Source organism: Epinephelus lanceolatus, chromosome 2 (genome assembly GCF_041903045.1).
Source record: "Epinephelus lanceolatus isolate andai-2023 chromosome 2, ASM4190304v1, whole genome shotgun sequence".
NCBI lineage: Eukaryota > Metazoa > Chordata > Actinopteri > Perciformes > Serranidae > Epinephelus > Epinephelus lanceolatus.
Window position 1 is genome coordinate 11,191,403 of NC_135735.1, and position 14,284 is coordinate 11,205,686.

Consider the following 14,284-nt stretch of genomic DNA (forward strand, 5'->3'; position numbering starts at 1 on the left):
AAAAATGCTTGATGCTCCCAGACTGGATTACACCTCAACAACATCCCAGAAACCCAATGACTGGTGGAAAACTTAAACTATGTTTTGTTTTCTTGCGCTGCATATAATAATCTGATACCTGGCTGGTGTTTTCAGCAACTTTGTGTTATCTTGTAAATCTATGTCTCCTGATGACCTTCAATGTTGAGTGAATGTCATTTTTTAATTTATTTTTTTCTCTTATTATTACCACTATCTCTCCTGAGCCCAGAAAACACTGTAGAAATTGACTTGAATTGAATCATGCTATTACACAGTGCCTCGCCTCAGGTGCCGTTCTGCAGAGAACAGGTATATTTAAATGGAAAATGACAGGAACACAGGTCACTACAGCGAAGAGTGATGACTCTGGCATGGAGAAGTTTTTATAGGGAGGCATCAAGGTTATCTTAGCTCCAATTTCCTACACAGGTTTTATGTTCTTTTCAGTTTCAGGAAGAATTTAGTTTTCTGGAGCAACTAAATACTTCTTATTTCTCAGTTTTGTTCTTACTTATTGCAGTTTTACTTTAGAAACCTGAGTTAACAACAAACCATGTAGATTTTATAAATAGGTAAGCGCTTATGCATACACAGACACCTCTTCCCTCCTCCTTCACATTGTTGGACTAAAGGGGGAAAAAAATGATGCTGTCCGAGGCAGCAGCTGCACTGGATACTGCTCGTGTCAGTGGAGGAATCAGCCACCTTGTCCCTCAAGCCTTCTATTTCCAAGATAAAATAAGATCCTCCAAGGCGTCAAAACACAACAGAGCAACCTTTATTGCCGCCTTGTCCCCCGACAGCCTGGTCCCACATCAGCCAATTTACTTTTTTTGCTCCCTGGGTTGCCAAATCAGGGACAGGTTGGGATGATAACAGAGCCACGATTCATCCTGACACCTGGGGACGATCGCACATGACGGCGTACAACCTCGAGGGGGACACCGCAAATGGCACCAATGTTTCGTTTTATCTGCGAGCCGAGCGTCTGCAGAGGCATCACTGTGATAAAGTACTGACCAGGGAGGAATTAATTTTAGTGATGGAACAACTGAGCACAACGTTGTAATAATTTGGATGCAATTATTTATGTGGCTATTGTTAATCATGAAAAAACAATCGACATGTGGGCTGCAATCAGTCTGATTTATTATACATCATAAAGTGTTCTGAGGTAGTTTTATCCATCCGAGGCATAGCTTTACCTTTTGAAAAACTGCATTTGATCAGCGTCTTTAAAACTCATTTTACTTGACAAAGTTATTTCATGTAATTTATAATAACATTCCAATACTCATATTTTTCTGCACTCAAATATCGACTTCCTCAAACTTTTATTTATGTCTTTAATCACATCTGATATACAGTGATGTACCCTCTGATGTACTCCACAGTAAGTTTATCATACTTTCTCATATAGTAGCCTGTCACTATGATGCAAATTTGTACAGTAGCCAATTCTCCTGACTTTAATTGTATTTTATTGCTCTGACTAAGCCTGCGTCTTCATCCATTACAGCTGATGGAAAAGGGAGTATCCCATCAGACAGTCTTCCCAGAGATTTGTTTGATGCTCGGCTGTCATGGGTGTGTTCACACATTAGTCAAACTTGCAGCATGATCAGCAGAATATTCTTAACACACCCACATAAGGAACACCACACCCAGGGTGACAGTATAGCACTTGGGAGTCCCAGTGCTAATATATTTATATTAGTGTCTGTGTGAGACACTGCACTGGGAAGGTATTGCTGAGCTGCACCCTTTATCCACCTTTAAATCCAAGGCCACTGTCTTTGTAAATAAGCCTCACTGGCAGATTTACCTCACACCACTTTATTAATCATATATGACATGATTTCCGGCTTCATTAAGGTCAACAGGGGCGTGTTCTGTACCTTGTTGTAGTAGCCGTAAGTGATGGCATTGGGGTGGACTCCAGCTTTCTTCATCTCAAAGAGGACTCTGACCGCCAGGACAGGTTGGCCATACTGCCCACACAGCTGCATCAGAACCCGGTAGCAGACCTGTACAGAAGTTACACATGTGTGATTGTTTAGGCAGAAAGACAACAAGCCCCAGGAACAGACGTTGGTGTGAGACAAGAAGCTAAATTCAAACATTGCTTTCACTGTCAAATATAGCAAAAATCCATGGGAATGGTCAATGTACCTCGTCAGGGGGCTGTAATTTCTTTGCCTGCATCTTCCTGAGGACGTCGTAAGCAGTGCGCAGAGCCCGCACCTTGGAGTGGCACACCTTCACGTATGCTGGCAGACAAATAAACCACAGGCCGTAGCAGTGACGGAGCAGGCACTTAGACCAGAGCTGCGGGATAGACGAGTACTTCTTGGCTATCTTCTGGGCTGATTTGATCTCCTGAGATTGAAAAGAAAAACAAGTTCTCTTCACAAATTAGGCTCATAGACATGTTGGATTTCTAGTTAGAGATAATGTGTGTGTACAAGTTAAATAACAGACATCCATCCCATCACTCTTGACACAGCGAATCATATCAATTTTCTTTCCATTATTACAAAGAAATAAAAATTCCATTTCCTTAGCTATATGATATCTAATCTTAAAAAGCTTTGGGCAGATACCATACAGTTTTTTGCAGTAAATGTGTTATTTTTGCCTATTGTATTTTAATATTTCTGCAGACTGGGGTCCCTGAAGCATCTTGGATTTTGATAAATTGGGTATGACTGAATAGCTGAGACTCTTGCGGATTCAATCAGCCCAATTTTATTCATATGTGATGATGTTAGTCCCAATAGTAGCCATTTCATTGTAGTAAGAACATTTTTGAAAGTCAAACTCACTGTAAAGAAATGGCCTATTGTGACCTCTAGGATAATGACAGCCTCATGAAACTTCACAATCATAAACTAGAGCCCTTAAGCATTCAGGGGATGGATAGATTTCATAGGTATATCGACAATATGGCGGTGTCTCAGCAGTTTCCAGAACAGAGGTGCTTGCCATTCAATCCCCAAAAAAGGCAGCTCTTACAGAAAGCTACAAATGTCATAAAATGATGATGATTTCTGACACCAAATCAAAGCATGGATTGTTATCAGTCCTGGAGTGGTCAAAAACAGTTAATATTTGCACCTAATCTGTGTAATAAATGGTATCAACCCAAATATTTCTGCAACAATTCGCAATGGCCATCAAATACCTACATCATAATGTAATAATCTTTTAAACACAATGCTCATAACATATTTATGAGTAGACAATTTGACACACAGTGCTGAGCTACATCTCAAATGAATCTTCAGGTTCCCAGCTTTCAGATAATGTATACCACTTCCACATGGCATATACAGTTCACCTGTTATCTCCCCCTAAAGACCCTGTCCCCCCCCAAAAAAAGACAAGAATGGGTGAATGGTGGGTCTTTAAGGGTTAAGGCAGTTTTGTATGTAAGCTGAATCGTAAAATTGACTCTCTTGGCTCTTCTTTAGTTTGAGAGTCATTTTTCTTGATCTCTTGTGCAAGTTTGCAGTTTAGAAAACTAACGTACTGTTGCTCTCATCTCAGGTAACTCTGGAGAAGAGCATCAGCTCAGTACCTCGATCAATAAATCATTGTGTGACAAAAGTGAGTTACTGCTATGCTGACCTGCTTGGTGCGTCTGAACATGGGGGCAGGGCTGGTGGGACAGCTGTGCCTGGCAGCGAGGCGAGAGGAGGGGGTCCGCAGGCCCTCCACAGGGTCAAAGAGGTCAAGACTCAACACTGGGAAACCATCGTACCTGTCAGAGAACATGCACAGACACGTTAGTTACAGCAGGCACACAGTGTTTCTCTCAGCTCCGATTGTCTGCAAATACAAAGCACATTTTGCCATTATCTAACATGAAATGATTCTTTCCAAGGTTACGGGGTCCCTAGAAAACAGTTTGCCTGAAATTATCTACAAAGAGAGCTGATAATAAATTCTAGAAAGCTGTTGGTCATTATGGATTATTAGGGGAGCTTAATTTAAGTGGTTCTGAAAATCTTTCAGCATAAATTATTTAGTGGGGAAAATGGGTGCAGAATACAAATAGCACATATTCAGATGCGCACAGTCCAGCAGCAGCATTCAGTCTTTGGTCCCAGTGAGGGAGCTGGACTCCTGCTGGTCCTCAATCAGCTAATGAATTAACCAACTTTCAACTCATTGTATTATTCAGATTCTTCAGTTTCCCTCCTGCTGTGAGGCGTCACTTATGTATTCAGTCAGTCTTGTGGAGGAAGATGGCACTTCACATCAAAGAAGGGCATCTTTCCCATTTACAAATAACATTTAACTTCAAAAGCTTAAGCAGCTGCCTGTTGAGTGACTAAAACACAGACTTTGTTCATGAGTCATGCTACTGGTCAGTCTAATAATAATATGTGTTGTTGTTGTTGCTGTCAGTGTTAAAATATGTTTTACTTAAGCAAAAGTAGCAGTACTACTGGGTAGAAATACTCCGTTACAGGTGTCCATTACTAGTCTTACATAAAGGAATAATTCACCTGCAAAATGCCCATTTGTTTATCAATACACACCACCTGTTATTCATTGCATGTGAAGCTGACTTTGTGCATGCCTCCATGGTTAATGAAGTATACAAACATTCTTAATGAAGTGAAGTTATAGGCAATTAAAACATTTAAAAACAGTAATACTACATCAAAACATCTGTTTACAAACTTTCACACAACTCGTGAAGTGTAATCCAAGTCTCAATCATCAAGTCGTATGCTCAGTACTTCCCAAAACATGCATTTAAGGGTGGGCTTCTCATAGGCAGAAGTGTTTTATTTTGCAACCTTTTAGGAAAAATGCATGTGTCTGGGAAGTACTGAGCATACAACTGGATAAATGAGACGTGGATTATACTGCAGAGGTTGTGTGTGAGAGGTTGTAAACAGATGTTTTGATGTAGTTCTGCTGAATTTAAACACGGTCCTCGTTTACGTGTATTCATCAAGAATGCTCACTTTTTTTGGATTCTTCGTTCACTGTGAAGGGATGCAAGAAAAACAAAGTTTTCTTCACGAATTCGATGTAACACAGGATGAGTAACTGATATAAAAATGGTCATTTTGCTAGTAAATATTCTCTTAAGCTAAAATACAAAAGTACCAGCATTAAAATATACTTGTTACAGTATGAAGAGCACTCATCATGCAGTCCCAATTCAGAAAATTATGTGTTATATTACTGATTTTTTTTTTAATTTATGTATTAAAACATTCATTAATAAATAATGTATCTGGTGGAAAATGTAACCTTGGTTGGTTGTATTTTGAACTACTTATCTGAATCTGCAAAGTAACTAAAGGCGTCAAATAAATGTAGTGGAGTGAAAAGTACAATGTTTGCCTCTGAAATGCAGAAGAAGTATAAAGTAGCATAAAATGGAAACACTCAAGTAAAGTACAAATATCTCAACATTGTACTTAAGTACTGTATTGAGTGAATGTACTTTGTTATACTGCACCACTGAAAAAATGTTTTCATTATTGCATTTGAGAGAAAATGTCAGTTTCATAAATGGAGTTATTACCTGTAGCAGAGTGGATGTTCCTCCCCCTCAGGCAGAGGAGGCAGCTCTGGAGGTGTGATAAAGACTGTGTGCTCACTGCGCTGAGATTCATCAATCTCTATCAGCCTGGTCTCCTCCGGCCTGTCACTGTCCACCTGCAGCACAGAACGCACAAACATGAACAGAGACGCCCGGGTGGTGGTACCATGACCCTTAATCTATCACAGCTGTTAGACAGGGGGAGTGACTCTAACACAGATCTTGACATTATGCCCTGCAATAAATATTTCTGTGTTTACATAAGTGGGCTTTGACACTGACACCGGCGGATTCACCTTCGAAAAGCTTTCTTTTATTTCTGAGGCATAATTTCAAAGCAGCTTTGTAGCCATCACCCTGATAGCAGGATTCCTACAGTATGAGTGTTTGGAAGAGCTGAGGAAGGATGACAGCAGGTGACCTAGATTTCCTGAGTGAGCACGCTTCCCTTTTTCTATCTTTTTTTCTCATTTTTAATACTCACTCTACCTCTCTGCAGTCCACCTCTGTTAGACCCCACACACACACACACACACACACACACACACACACACACACAAAGCTGAGGCTAGCCTGTGCTATTCAGTCCTCCATCGTCCTCCATTTGTCTGCTACAGTGCAATATTTTGTAGGATACTAAGTGAAATTATACCTAATCTCTATAAACTGATATCGACATTTAAACGCAGAATCTGTAGGTGAAAGGACAAGATTTTGGTATCAAAAGTGTTTTGGTTTCTGTTTGTAGTCCAAGTAGTATTGACCAATTACGTCTGAGCAGCACGTACTGTAAACAGTTTGTGTGGAGATGCCGAACGCATTGGCTACAATGCATTCTCAAAATCCATCAGCTATCGTCTGACTACAATTTAGCATTATATTTGCTTGTTTTTTTACCGTAGCATTATCTGCATCTATAACCAGATATTGTTTATAAAAGATAAGCCTAAATGACCAGAACATGGAAGAGGAAGTCTTGGCCCTGATATCCGCTGGCTACACTAGAACCCTAGAAATATTGTCCGTTGCCCTAAGAGGCTTATTGTTGCCACAATGCAAGACTGAATTACACCAATAACATAGTATATTAGAGTTTAATATACAGATTGTGCAATAACATGCTCATATTATCCATCACTGTAAAGTAAAGAATTTGAGCGGGTAGTATACATAGATCTGTATACATGTGCGGTACATAAAACTTCGTACTATATGTTTATAAACTAACATTACATTACTCATGCAATATTAATTACAGCTTTTATTACAGTCTTGTGCGTTCCTGTATTATTTGTACCATTATTTAGAGCAGATACAGTGACAGTTTGACCTGTATGAACTATGTGAAGGTATACTGAGAGCTACAAGAAAGTGGAGTGAAATTCTTTGTATGCATAAACATACTTGACCAATAAAGCTTTGCCAATAGTTACAATACAAGCCTGTTCTCAAGACAATTACTTAAAAGGGTAGTCCAATGATTTAGTATTGCACTTCCATAAAGCTGGGGATGTCTAAGAGATTGATAAAGGGAAAAAAAGCAAATGGTCAAGACTGATGAAGAGGATGCTGAGATATTGTTTAAAACTGGATCCTGCGCTTCCTTTAATGAATCCTAATAGATGTGTTCTCGTTGTTCATTGTTTTCCGAACCCAAAGATTTCATTTCAGTAGTTTCCTTAGACTTAACAACTCTTCAAGAGCCATGAAAGACGTTATTCAACTGTCCTCACAGGCTGAGCAACACTCCTCATGACTAGTAAAGTAAGTAAATGTAAAATCAGTAAATGTAAAAAAGTCCTGCTGTGGTTTGTGTGTGAGAAAATACTTTGACTCACTGACATTAGTCATTCAAAGTGCAGACTATTCAGAAACAGTGAAAATCTTAACAGTGCAGAAAGGATTTATTCAGTTTATACAGATGGATCAATAGGTCGCTTGTCCAGTCAGAGTGTGTCGACTCTATAAATCTAAATCTGCACCCTGGGGGAGCAGCGACACTGTGCGAGCAGCAAGTTTATTCTACTGCAGATATCTGCTGTAGCACAGTAAAAAAATAATTCATCACTGATATATATTCTCATTTATTAATATACAGTGGTGGAGAGGAACTAAATTAATTTTGAGGAGTATTTCCATTTCCTTCTACTTTGTACTTCCACTTCACTACATCTCAACATTAAAGAAACATAAATATCAATGCTTCACTAATTATAATCCATCCATCACATCCATCCATTTTCATCTGCTTATCCAGGGCCAGGTCAAGCAAAGCACCCCAGACGTCCCTCTCTCCAGCAATACTTTCCAGTTCCTCCTGAGGGACCCCAAGGCAGTCCCAAGCAAGGTGAGATATGTAGTCCCTCCTCCCACCAGTGGGACGTAGCCGGAGCACCTCTAACGGGAGGCGCCTTGGAGGCATCCTGATCAGATGCCCCTTGCGATGCGCAGGAGCAGCGGCTCTACTCTGAGCTCCCTCTGGATGTCTGAGTTCCTTACCCTATCTCTAAGGCTGAGCCCAGCCACCCCACGGAGGAAACTCATTTCGGCCACTTGCATCCGCGATCTCATTCTTTCGGTCACTACCCAGAGTTCATAACCATAGATGAGGGTTGGGACGTAGATGAACCAGTAAATCAAAATCCAGTAACATGGTTGATGTTGTTGGTTTGAAACGGGTCATTCTGCATTATGAGTACTTTTACTTTTGATACTCTAAGTAAATTTTTCATGCTAATACTTTTTACTTGTAAGTTTTTCTACACTTAAGTATTGCTACTTTTACTTAAGCGATAGATTTGAGTACTTCTTCCACCACTGTCAATATAAAGCCATTCTACAGTAGTAAAGGATCTACTGAAAAGGGCTCTTGTATGACTTAAGTCCCTGGTAGTCAGTCTTGTGTGTTTGATACACTGCAGGTACGAACCTGCAATCAATTCAGCAGGAGTATTAAATTACTGTAAAGCTGAGTCTCAACCAGCATAACCCCTCATCCAGAAGATAACAGGTTATGGCTGCTCAATTGTGAGAAAAGGGGTTTGATTTCATAACAAATGTGCCAGAAAAAAAACCCCATCTATGTAGCAAAGTGAAATGCAGTAAGAGCAATGGCCGCCACTGATCATCACTGACATTTGGAGTTACTGCACATATTTTACTGCGGCCATGTTGGCAGAGCTGACAAATGAGACTTCCAGTTTTCAGAGTGAATCTTAAAGCAGGAGGTTCGAGCTTTATGGTGGATATAAAAAATTAAGGGTCATGGAGGGAAGCATCATAAATTGAGAAGTGCTTAATGCCAGGCTTTGGAGCTACAAGCAGTGATTTTATTCATGACGGATGGAAGGGAAGTGAAGCACTTGCTGAAAGTTGATAATTCAGTCTTGTTAGTCTGATGATGATTAAAGTTTGATAATGACCTCAGTCAAAGCTGTGAAGTGTGGGAGTTGTATCAAGTGTCTCTTCTTTGGTGCAGTCTCAAGCCTTTCAGGCTTAGATGAAAACTTTCATTATTTCTCTTGTGTGTAATACCGCACATCAAAGGTTAATATAAAGTTCTGTGAGATTTCTCTGAGAAAAGATTAAACCACAATACTAAAAATGAAAAAGCTCCAATATCCGGGGTCAGAGAAGAACCAATACTCTTTTGCACTAGAAAGAACTAGCTGAGATGATTCATGCAGCTGATCAGGGTGTACCTTGGATGTCTCCCCATGGAGATATTCTAAATAGAGACCCACAATACATCGTTCAGACTAAATATTTCATATTAACAGAAAACCAGCCGAAGTGCCAGAGGACATGGCTGGGAAAAGGACATCTGATCATATAAGTGGCAGAAAACAGATGGATGGATGTGTGCAACAGTATTTAACCAAAATGATACCATTGCTGGTCAATTATTGCTAATAAAGATGTTGGTTTGATCCAGAAAATCATCTTAACAACTTTAACTGTCGGAAAAACACTGTTTTTAGGATTTGAAAACTGATTTCTCAGTCAATCTAGTTCATTTTATTGTGTAATCTTAAATGTAATTCTACCATCCTATAATTTACTTTAGGCTGAAGTGATTTTTATTGATGATCATGCAGGTATTTATAGTGATGATTTGTTAGTACAATGCCACCTACTCATCTGGATTACTGCCTAAGTTTGGGTACTGAATCTGTACTTTTAAGAGTGCTGATCAAATTACGTCAATACTACTGAGTACAGATTAACCTTAAGTCAATTAGTGCCAAATTTCGTTGACTAAAGCCTCATTTCCACCGAGCTGTATGGTACGGTACAGATCAACACACTTTTTTTTCCGTTTCCACTGTTAAAAGTTGTGGATGGTACCAATGGAACCGTTCCGTACCGTCCCCATTTTTGGTCCCCTCTCTGTTGGGGTACCTAGCACACAGATCTGGTACTAAAAGGTGGAGCTGTGAACACTGCAGTCTGTTGATTGGTCAATAGAGGACGGTCACTCTGCTCAGGGCTGAGTTGTGGCTGGTTTTGTAACCGCTGTTAATACCATGGAAAGTTTTACATTTAAATCATAACTATAACATGAAAGGATGTTTTGCTGCCTCTTGCAGCAGCTGTACTCTGAGAAAAAATAATTAAATTCAGTGCGCTGATTGCCGGTGACTTTTAAGGTGGATTGTTAACCTGTAATGTTACTCAATGCATGAGTTGATGACGTGAATCCATCAACACACCTTAAAAATTCCATATGACAACATTACTTTAGTTTTTATATGACACACACTTTTAGTAATGAGTTGATCTTCAAATGTTTAAAAATAAACACTATTTTAAAATAGTGTTTATTTTAGTATTTTCTGCCAGGTTATGTGAACTGCACATATCCTAACCCTCACTCGGAGGAAAAAAGCGCGCTGAAGCGTCGTTCCTGTGGGCCACGGCAACACTAAACCCCCAAACTTGCCTGAGAAGGACTAAATGCACACCCCTGTTATTTTGAATTTCCCATGGTGAGAGACTCTCACTGAAGCCTGTTCTATTTTGTATTGAAAATGTCAGTGTGCAACCACTGGTAATGAGGAAATGCAGTGAATGCTGGACGGAGCAGTGAGTGACAACAACCTAGCCCACATCTAAGGGTACTGTTTGTGGTGGAAACACTAAACAGACCTAGGGTCTAGCTCCCATGTCTGAAGGGTTACTTTTGGTTTCAAAGGTACTGTACTAAAAGAGTTTGGGGCTTAAAAGTGCACCTTGGTGAGAACCCAAGGTTCAGATAGGAGGAAGAAGTACCACCAGAACTATTGCTGCTTTTCTATTTTATTTGAGAAATAGCCTTGTACCACTGCTGTTTGTGATTGTGTTTTAAATTATATGCTTATTCCACATATTTGTCAGCTGTGTTGAAACAGAGGACGAGAGAGACCAGCAGACACACACACACACACACACACACACACACATAAAATCAAGAAGACAGACAGAAATCTTCTATGTGTGATTAGAAAAGAGCAGAGGAGCAGAATTGCTTTTTAGTCTACTACATTACCCCTGGAGCTTGTTCAAAAATGACATTTTTGTTGTTAGCCTACGGAAGGAGTAAGGTACCGGAAAAAGGTACCGTTGGGTACCAGTACCCAGTTCCAGGTATGGGCATTGATCCTGCATATGTTCAAATATGAATGGTACCCAACCCTATCACTGTCTCTTTACTTTAGTCTTGGACTTAATTGTGTTATCCTTATAGTCGTGTGTCATTTGATGTCTTTCTTTTTCTAATGTCAAAAACCTTATCTAAATAATCCCCATGCAGACATGAGAACTAAGAGTTCTGCAGCACCCCCCCTTACTAAATTAAATAATGTGATTTATATCTGTGACTATAAACGCAAGGCAATTTTTGTTTTTTTAATGTGAGACAAACAACACTGTTGCTCCGCAGAGACTGGAGACAGCTGTGATGATGAAGAGGCAATCTGTCAGACAGGCAGGTCTGCTCTCAGTTCAGTCATCAGAAAAGACAAACACAGACAGGTGGGACGACGACATCTTGTTTATGTCTCTCAAAGAACATTCAGTTCATCTGGATCAGACAGGGAGCTTTCCAAGAGGCTGAGTGCACAAAAAAGAGAGACACCCAGTGTCTGCAGAGTGACTGTAGATCAGCTTGTGAAGGTGAATACAGAAACAACTGTGATATCATCTATGCCTTTAAGTCATCCACACTGCTCCATTACATATTCAACCTAAACCATCTGGTGACTGCAAGCTTTAGGAATAGTTCACAAAATCAACCTACAAACACATGCATACAATATTCAAGTTTTTGCCAATATTCCTGTGTGATGCAAACTGAAGTTAAAACCCCAACTGAAAAGTACATTCCAAATGTGCTGTATACATGTCTAAAGAAAACTCCTAAAACCCGAAAAATACTGTCATATTTCACGTCTTAATCGGATAATGCTATATTTGCAAAAAGGCCTAATTCAAAATAATCCAAACGGAGGATGGCCCTGGTACATATTTACCGTAGAGACATGATAGTGGCATCATTCTTGTCTCTAACTCTTGGCAAGAAAGAGAAAAGTGCATTTGTCAAAATGTCAAACGAAATTAAACGCACACTCGCTGACTCTGATATGGCAGCAAATAGTGATCCTAAATACAGGTAGGTATACCTGTAATGTGTATGTTAAATGAATTACTGACTGGCCCTTTAAATTTCCGTTTTGTTTTAAGGAATCCCACAAGTGTTTACATCCAATTTGCCCTTTGCTGTTTGTATTTCTGCAGCTTTAATTGATGTGAGTGTATTTCATTTGTATGATTAGTCTGACTTTTTTCTTTTTCCCCTGCTGGATTCTATTTGTTTTGTTGCTGCAATGAGCTACTTTCCCTCAGGGATCAATATGTTTTAACCTTATCTTTCTGTACGTGACTGGTGTGTGTGTGTGTGTGTGTGTGTGTGTATGTTTGTGTGTGTGTGTGGTTGTGTGTAGTCGAGTGTGTCGGTGTGTGGGGCTGAGCGGTGCGGTGTGAGAGAGGATAATGTAATCCAGCCACAGTCCAGAAAGACAGTTGGAGGATTTAATCGTCCATGGAGCTGACACACAGGGAGGACCGATGAGACCTGGGGCCCCACCACAAGCCTGAGAACACGGGGAGGGGAGGCTGTAGATGCTGGCCTCTGGAGTCACTTCCACTATGTCTCAATTACAGCCAGAACACACACACACACATACACAAGTAATCCAAGGACGGCCAAGTCTATTTCAGAGTCTGTTACAAATGTCACCTGTAAGAACCAGTGACCCAGAGACGTGACTGGAGAACCGAGCGACTGCGTGGACTTTAAGACTGCAAACGCACAAAATTTAACCTTCAGCATTCACACACAGTCTGATAGAGGAACAACTACCTTGTGAAAACATGGGGTCACACGCTACGCAAAATGCTCCCAGTGGAGCAAAAAAGACCCACTGACAGCCTCTCCAGGGCTCTTCGTATTGGCACACTGACTGATATGAGCCCGGGGGATGTAAAAAAAAAAAAAAAAACTAACTTCAAGCTCCGTTAGCCCTTCAGGATTCACTGAAGCGTTAAAAGCATTCACTCTCTCGAGTCATGAAAATTTAGGGCCGAATCTTTGTAGAAAACTCTGCACATGGATTTTCAATGAAACTACTTTTGCTATCTCGGGCCAAATTGCTGCTGCAGCAAATTTGATGTACACAGTGAATAATCAAATATTCATTAAAAATGGAAGAATCTGGGAAGGTGATGGAGTTTGATCATTGGGAACAATTTTAATTACACACTGATGAAAAATCACATGAAAGCTCACACTAAAGCTGTAGGGGGAGGTTGTCTTAAGGCATGCTACTAGTTTCTTAGGGTCTAGGAAACCTATTTTGATGTTGAGTCATTCTGTTGTTTACTGGGACCATGCACCATGCACAAATTGCCCTGTCTGAAAACAAAATGTACCAAGGACAGGCAAGATTAGAAAACCAAATGACAATAGACTTACCTTGCCTCCTTTGTCTGCACTCCGCTCTGAATTGTAGAGCTGCTCGCAAACAGAGGCAGAATTGGAAAGAGAAAAAAAAACTCAAGAAATTGGAAAAGGAAAGGCTTTCAGATGAAGTAACACAGCAGAGTGAAAACTTAGTGCAATAACTGGAGCACACAGAGGGCTGGCGAGTAAAACAAAACCACTTGAGTGACTGAGATAAAGGTGAGATTAACAGAAACAGCTAGAGAGGAAAAGGAGAAGGTTTTTTGTAAGAAACTTAATTCCACTGCATAAAATAAACACATAAATTTACTATCAATGATTTATATGATTAAAAACAACACTTACTTTGTCCACACAGTCGTCAAAGAAGGCCAAACTGGCGTCTTTGTCGCTGACGAAGGAGCATTCCTCGATAAAGCGGATGAACATCTGAGTTTTGGTCATCAGCGAATAGAACTTCTGGTGTGAGCGGTCGCGGCTCTTCAAAAATCCTGAGGACATAAATGTTTAGATTAACTTTTACAAATTAATCTTCCTTCACTGAAACTTACTTTCTTGACTAACCTGACGAATGATTTTGCAGGTTATTCAGGATAGAGCAGCGGGTTTTTTTACACAACTCAACTCATTTCATAAGAGGTAAGCCTCCAGAAAAGCAATTTATGTGATTTTGTGGTTAAGAAATCCATTATCCC

At 40.1% G+C, this 14,284-nt stretch overlaps 1 protein-coding gene across 4 annotated transcripts in view; it reads right to left on the reverse strand.

The window, feature by feature from the left end:
* LOC117272068 (C-myc promoter-binding protein-like) overlaps positions 1-14,284 on the reverse strand; it is a 100,880-nt gene that overhangs the window by 26,818 nt on the left and 59,778 nt on the right. For 2 of the 4 annotated variants that reach the window (XM_033650907.2, XM_033650838.2), the window contains exons 13-18: positions 13,935-14,080; positions 13,602-13,640; positions 5,573-5,706; positions 3,652-3,784; positions 2,194-2,400; positions 1,920-2,048 (exon numbers count right to left, since the gene is read on the reverse strand). In XM_033650907.2, coding sequence (XP_033506798.1) covers positions 1,920-2,048; positions 2,194-2,400; positions 3,652-3,784; positions 5,573-5,706; positions 13,602-13,640; positions 13,935-14,080 — 788 coding nt within the window. The remainder of the gene's footprint in view (positions 1-1,919; positions 2,049-2,193; positions 2,401-3,651; positions 3,785-5,572; positions 5,707-13,601; positions 13,641-13,934; positions 14,081-14,284) is intronic. The other 2 variants (XM_033651237.2, XM_033650984.2) reach the window with 1 other exon arrangement.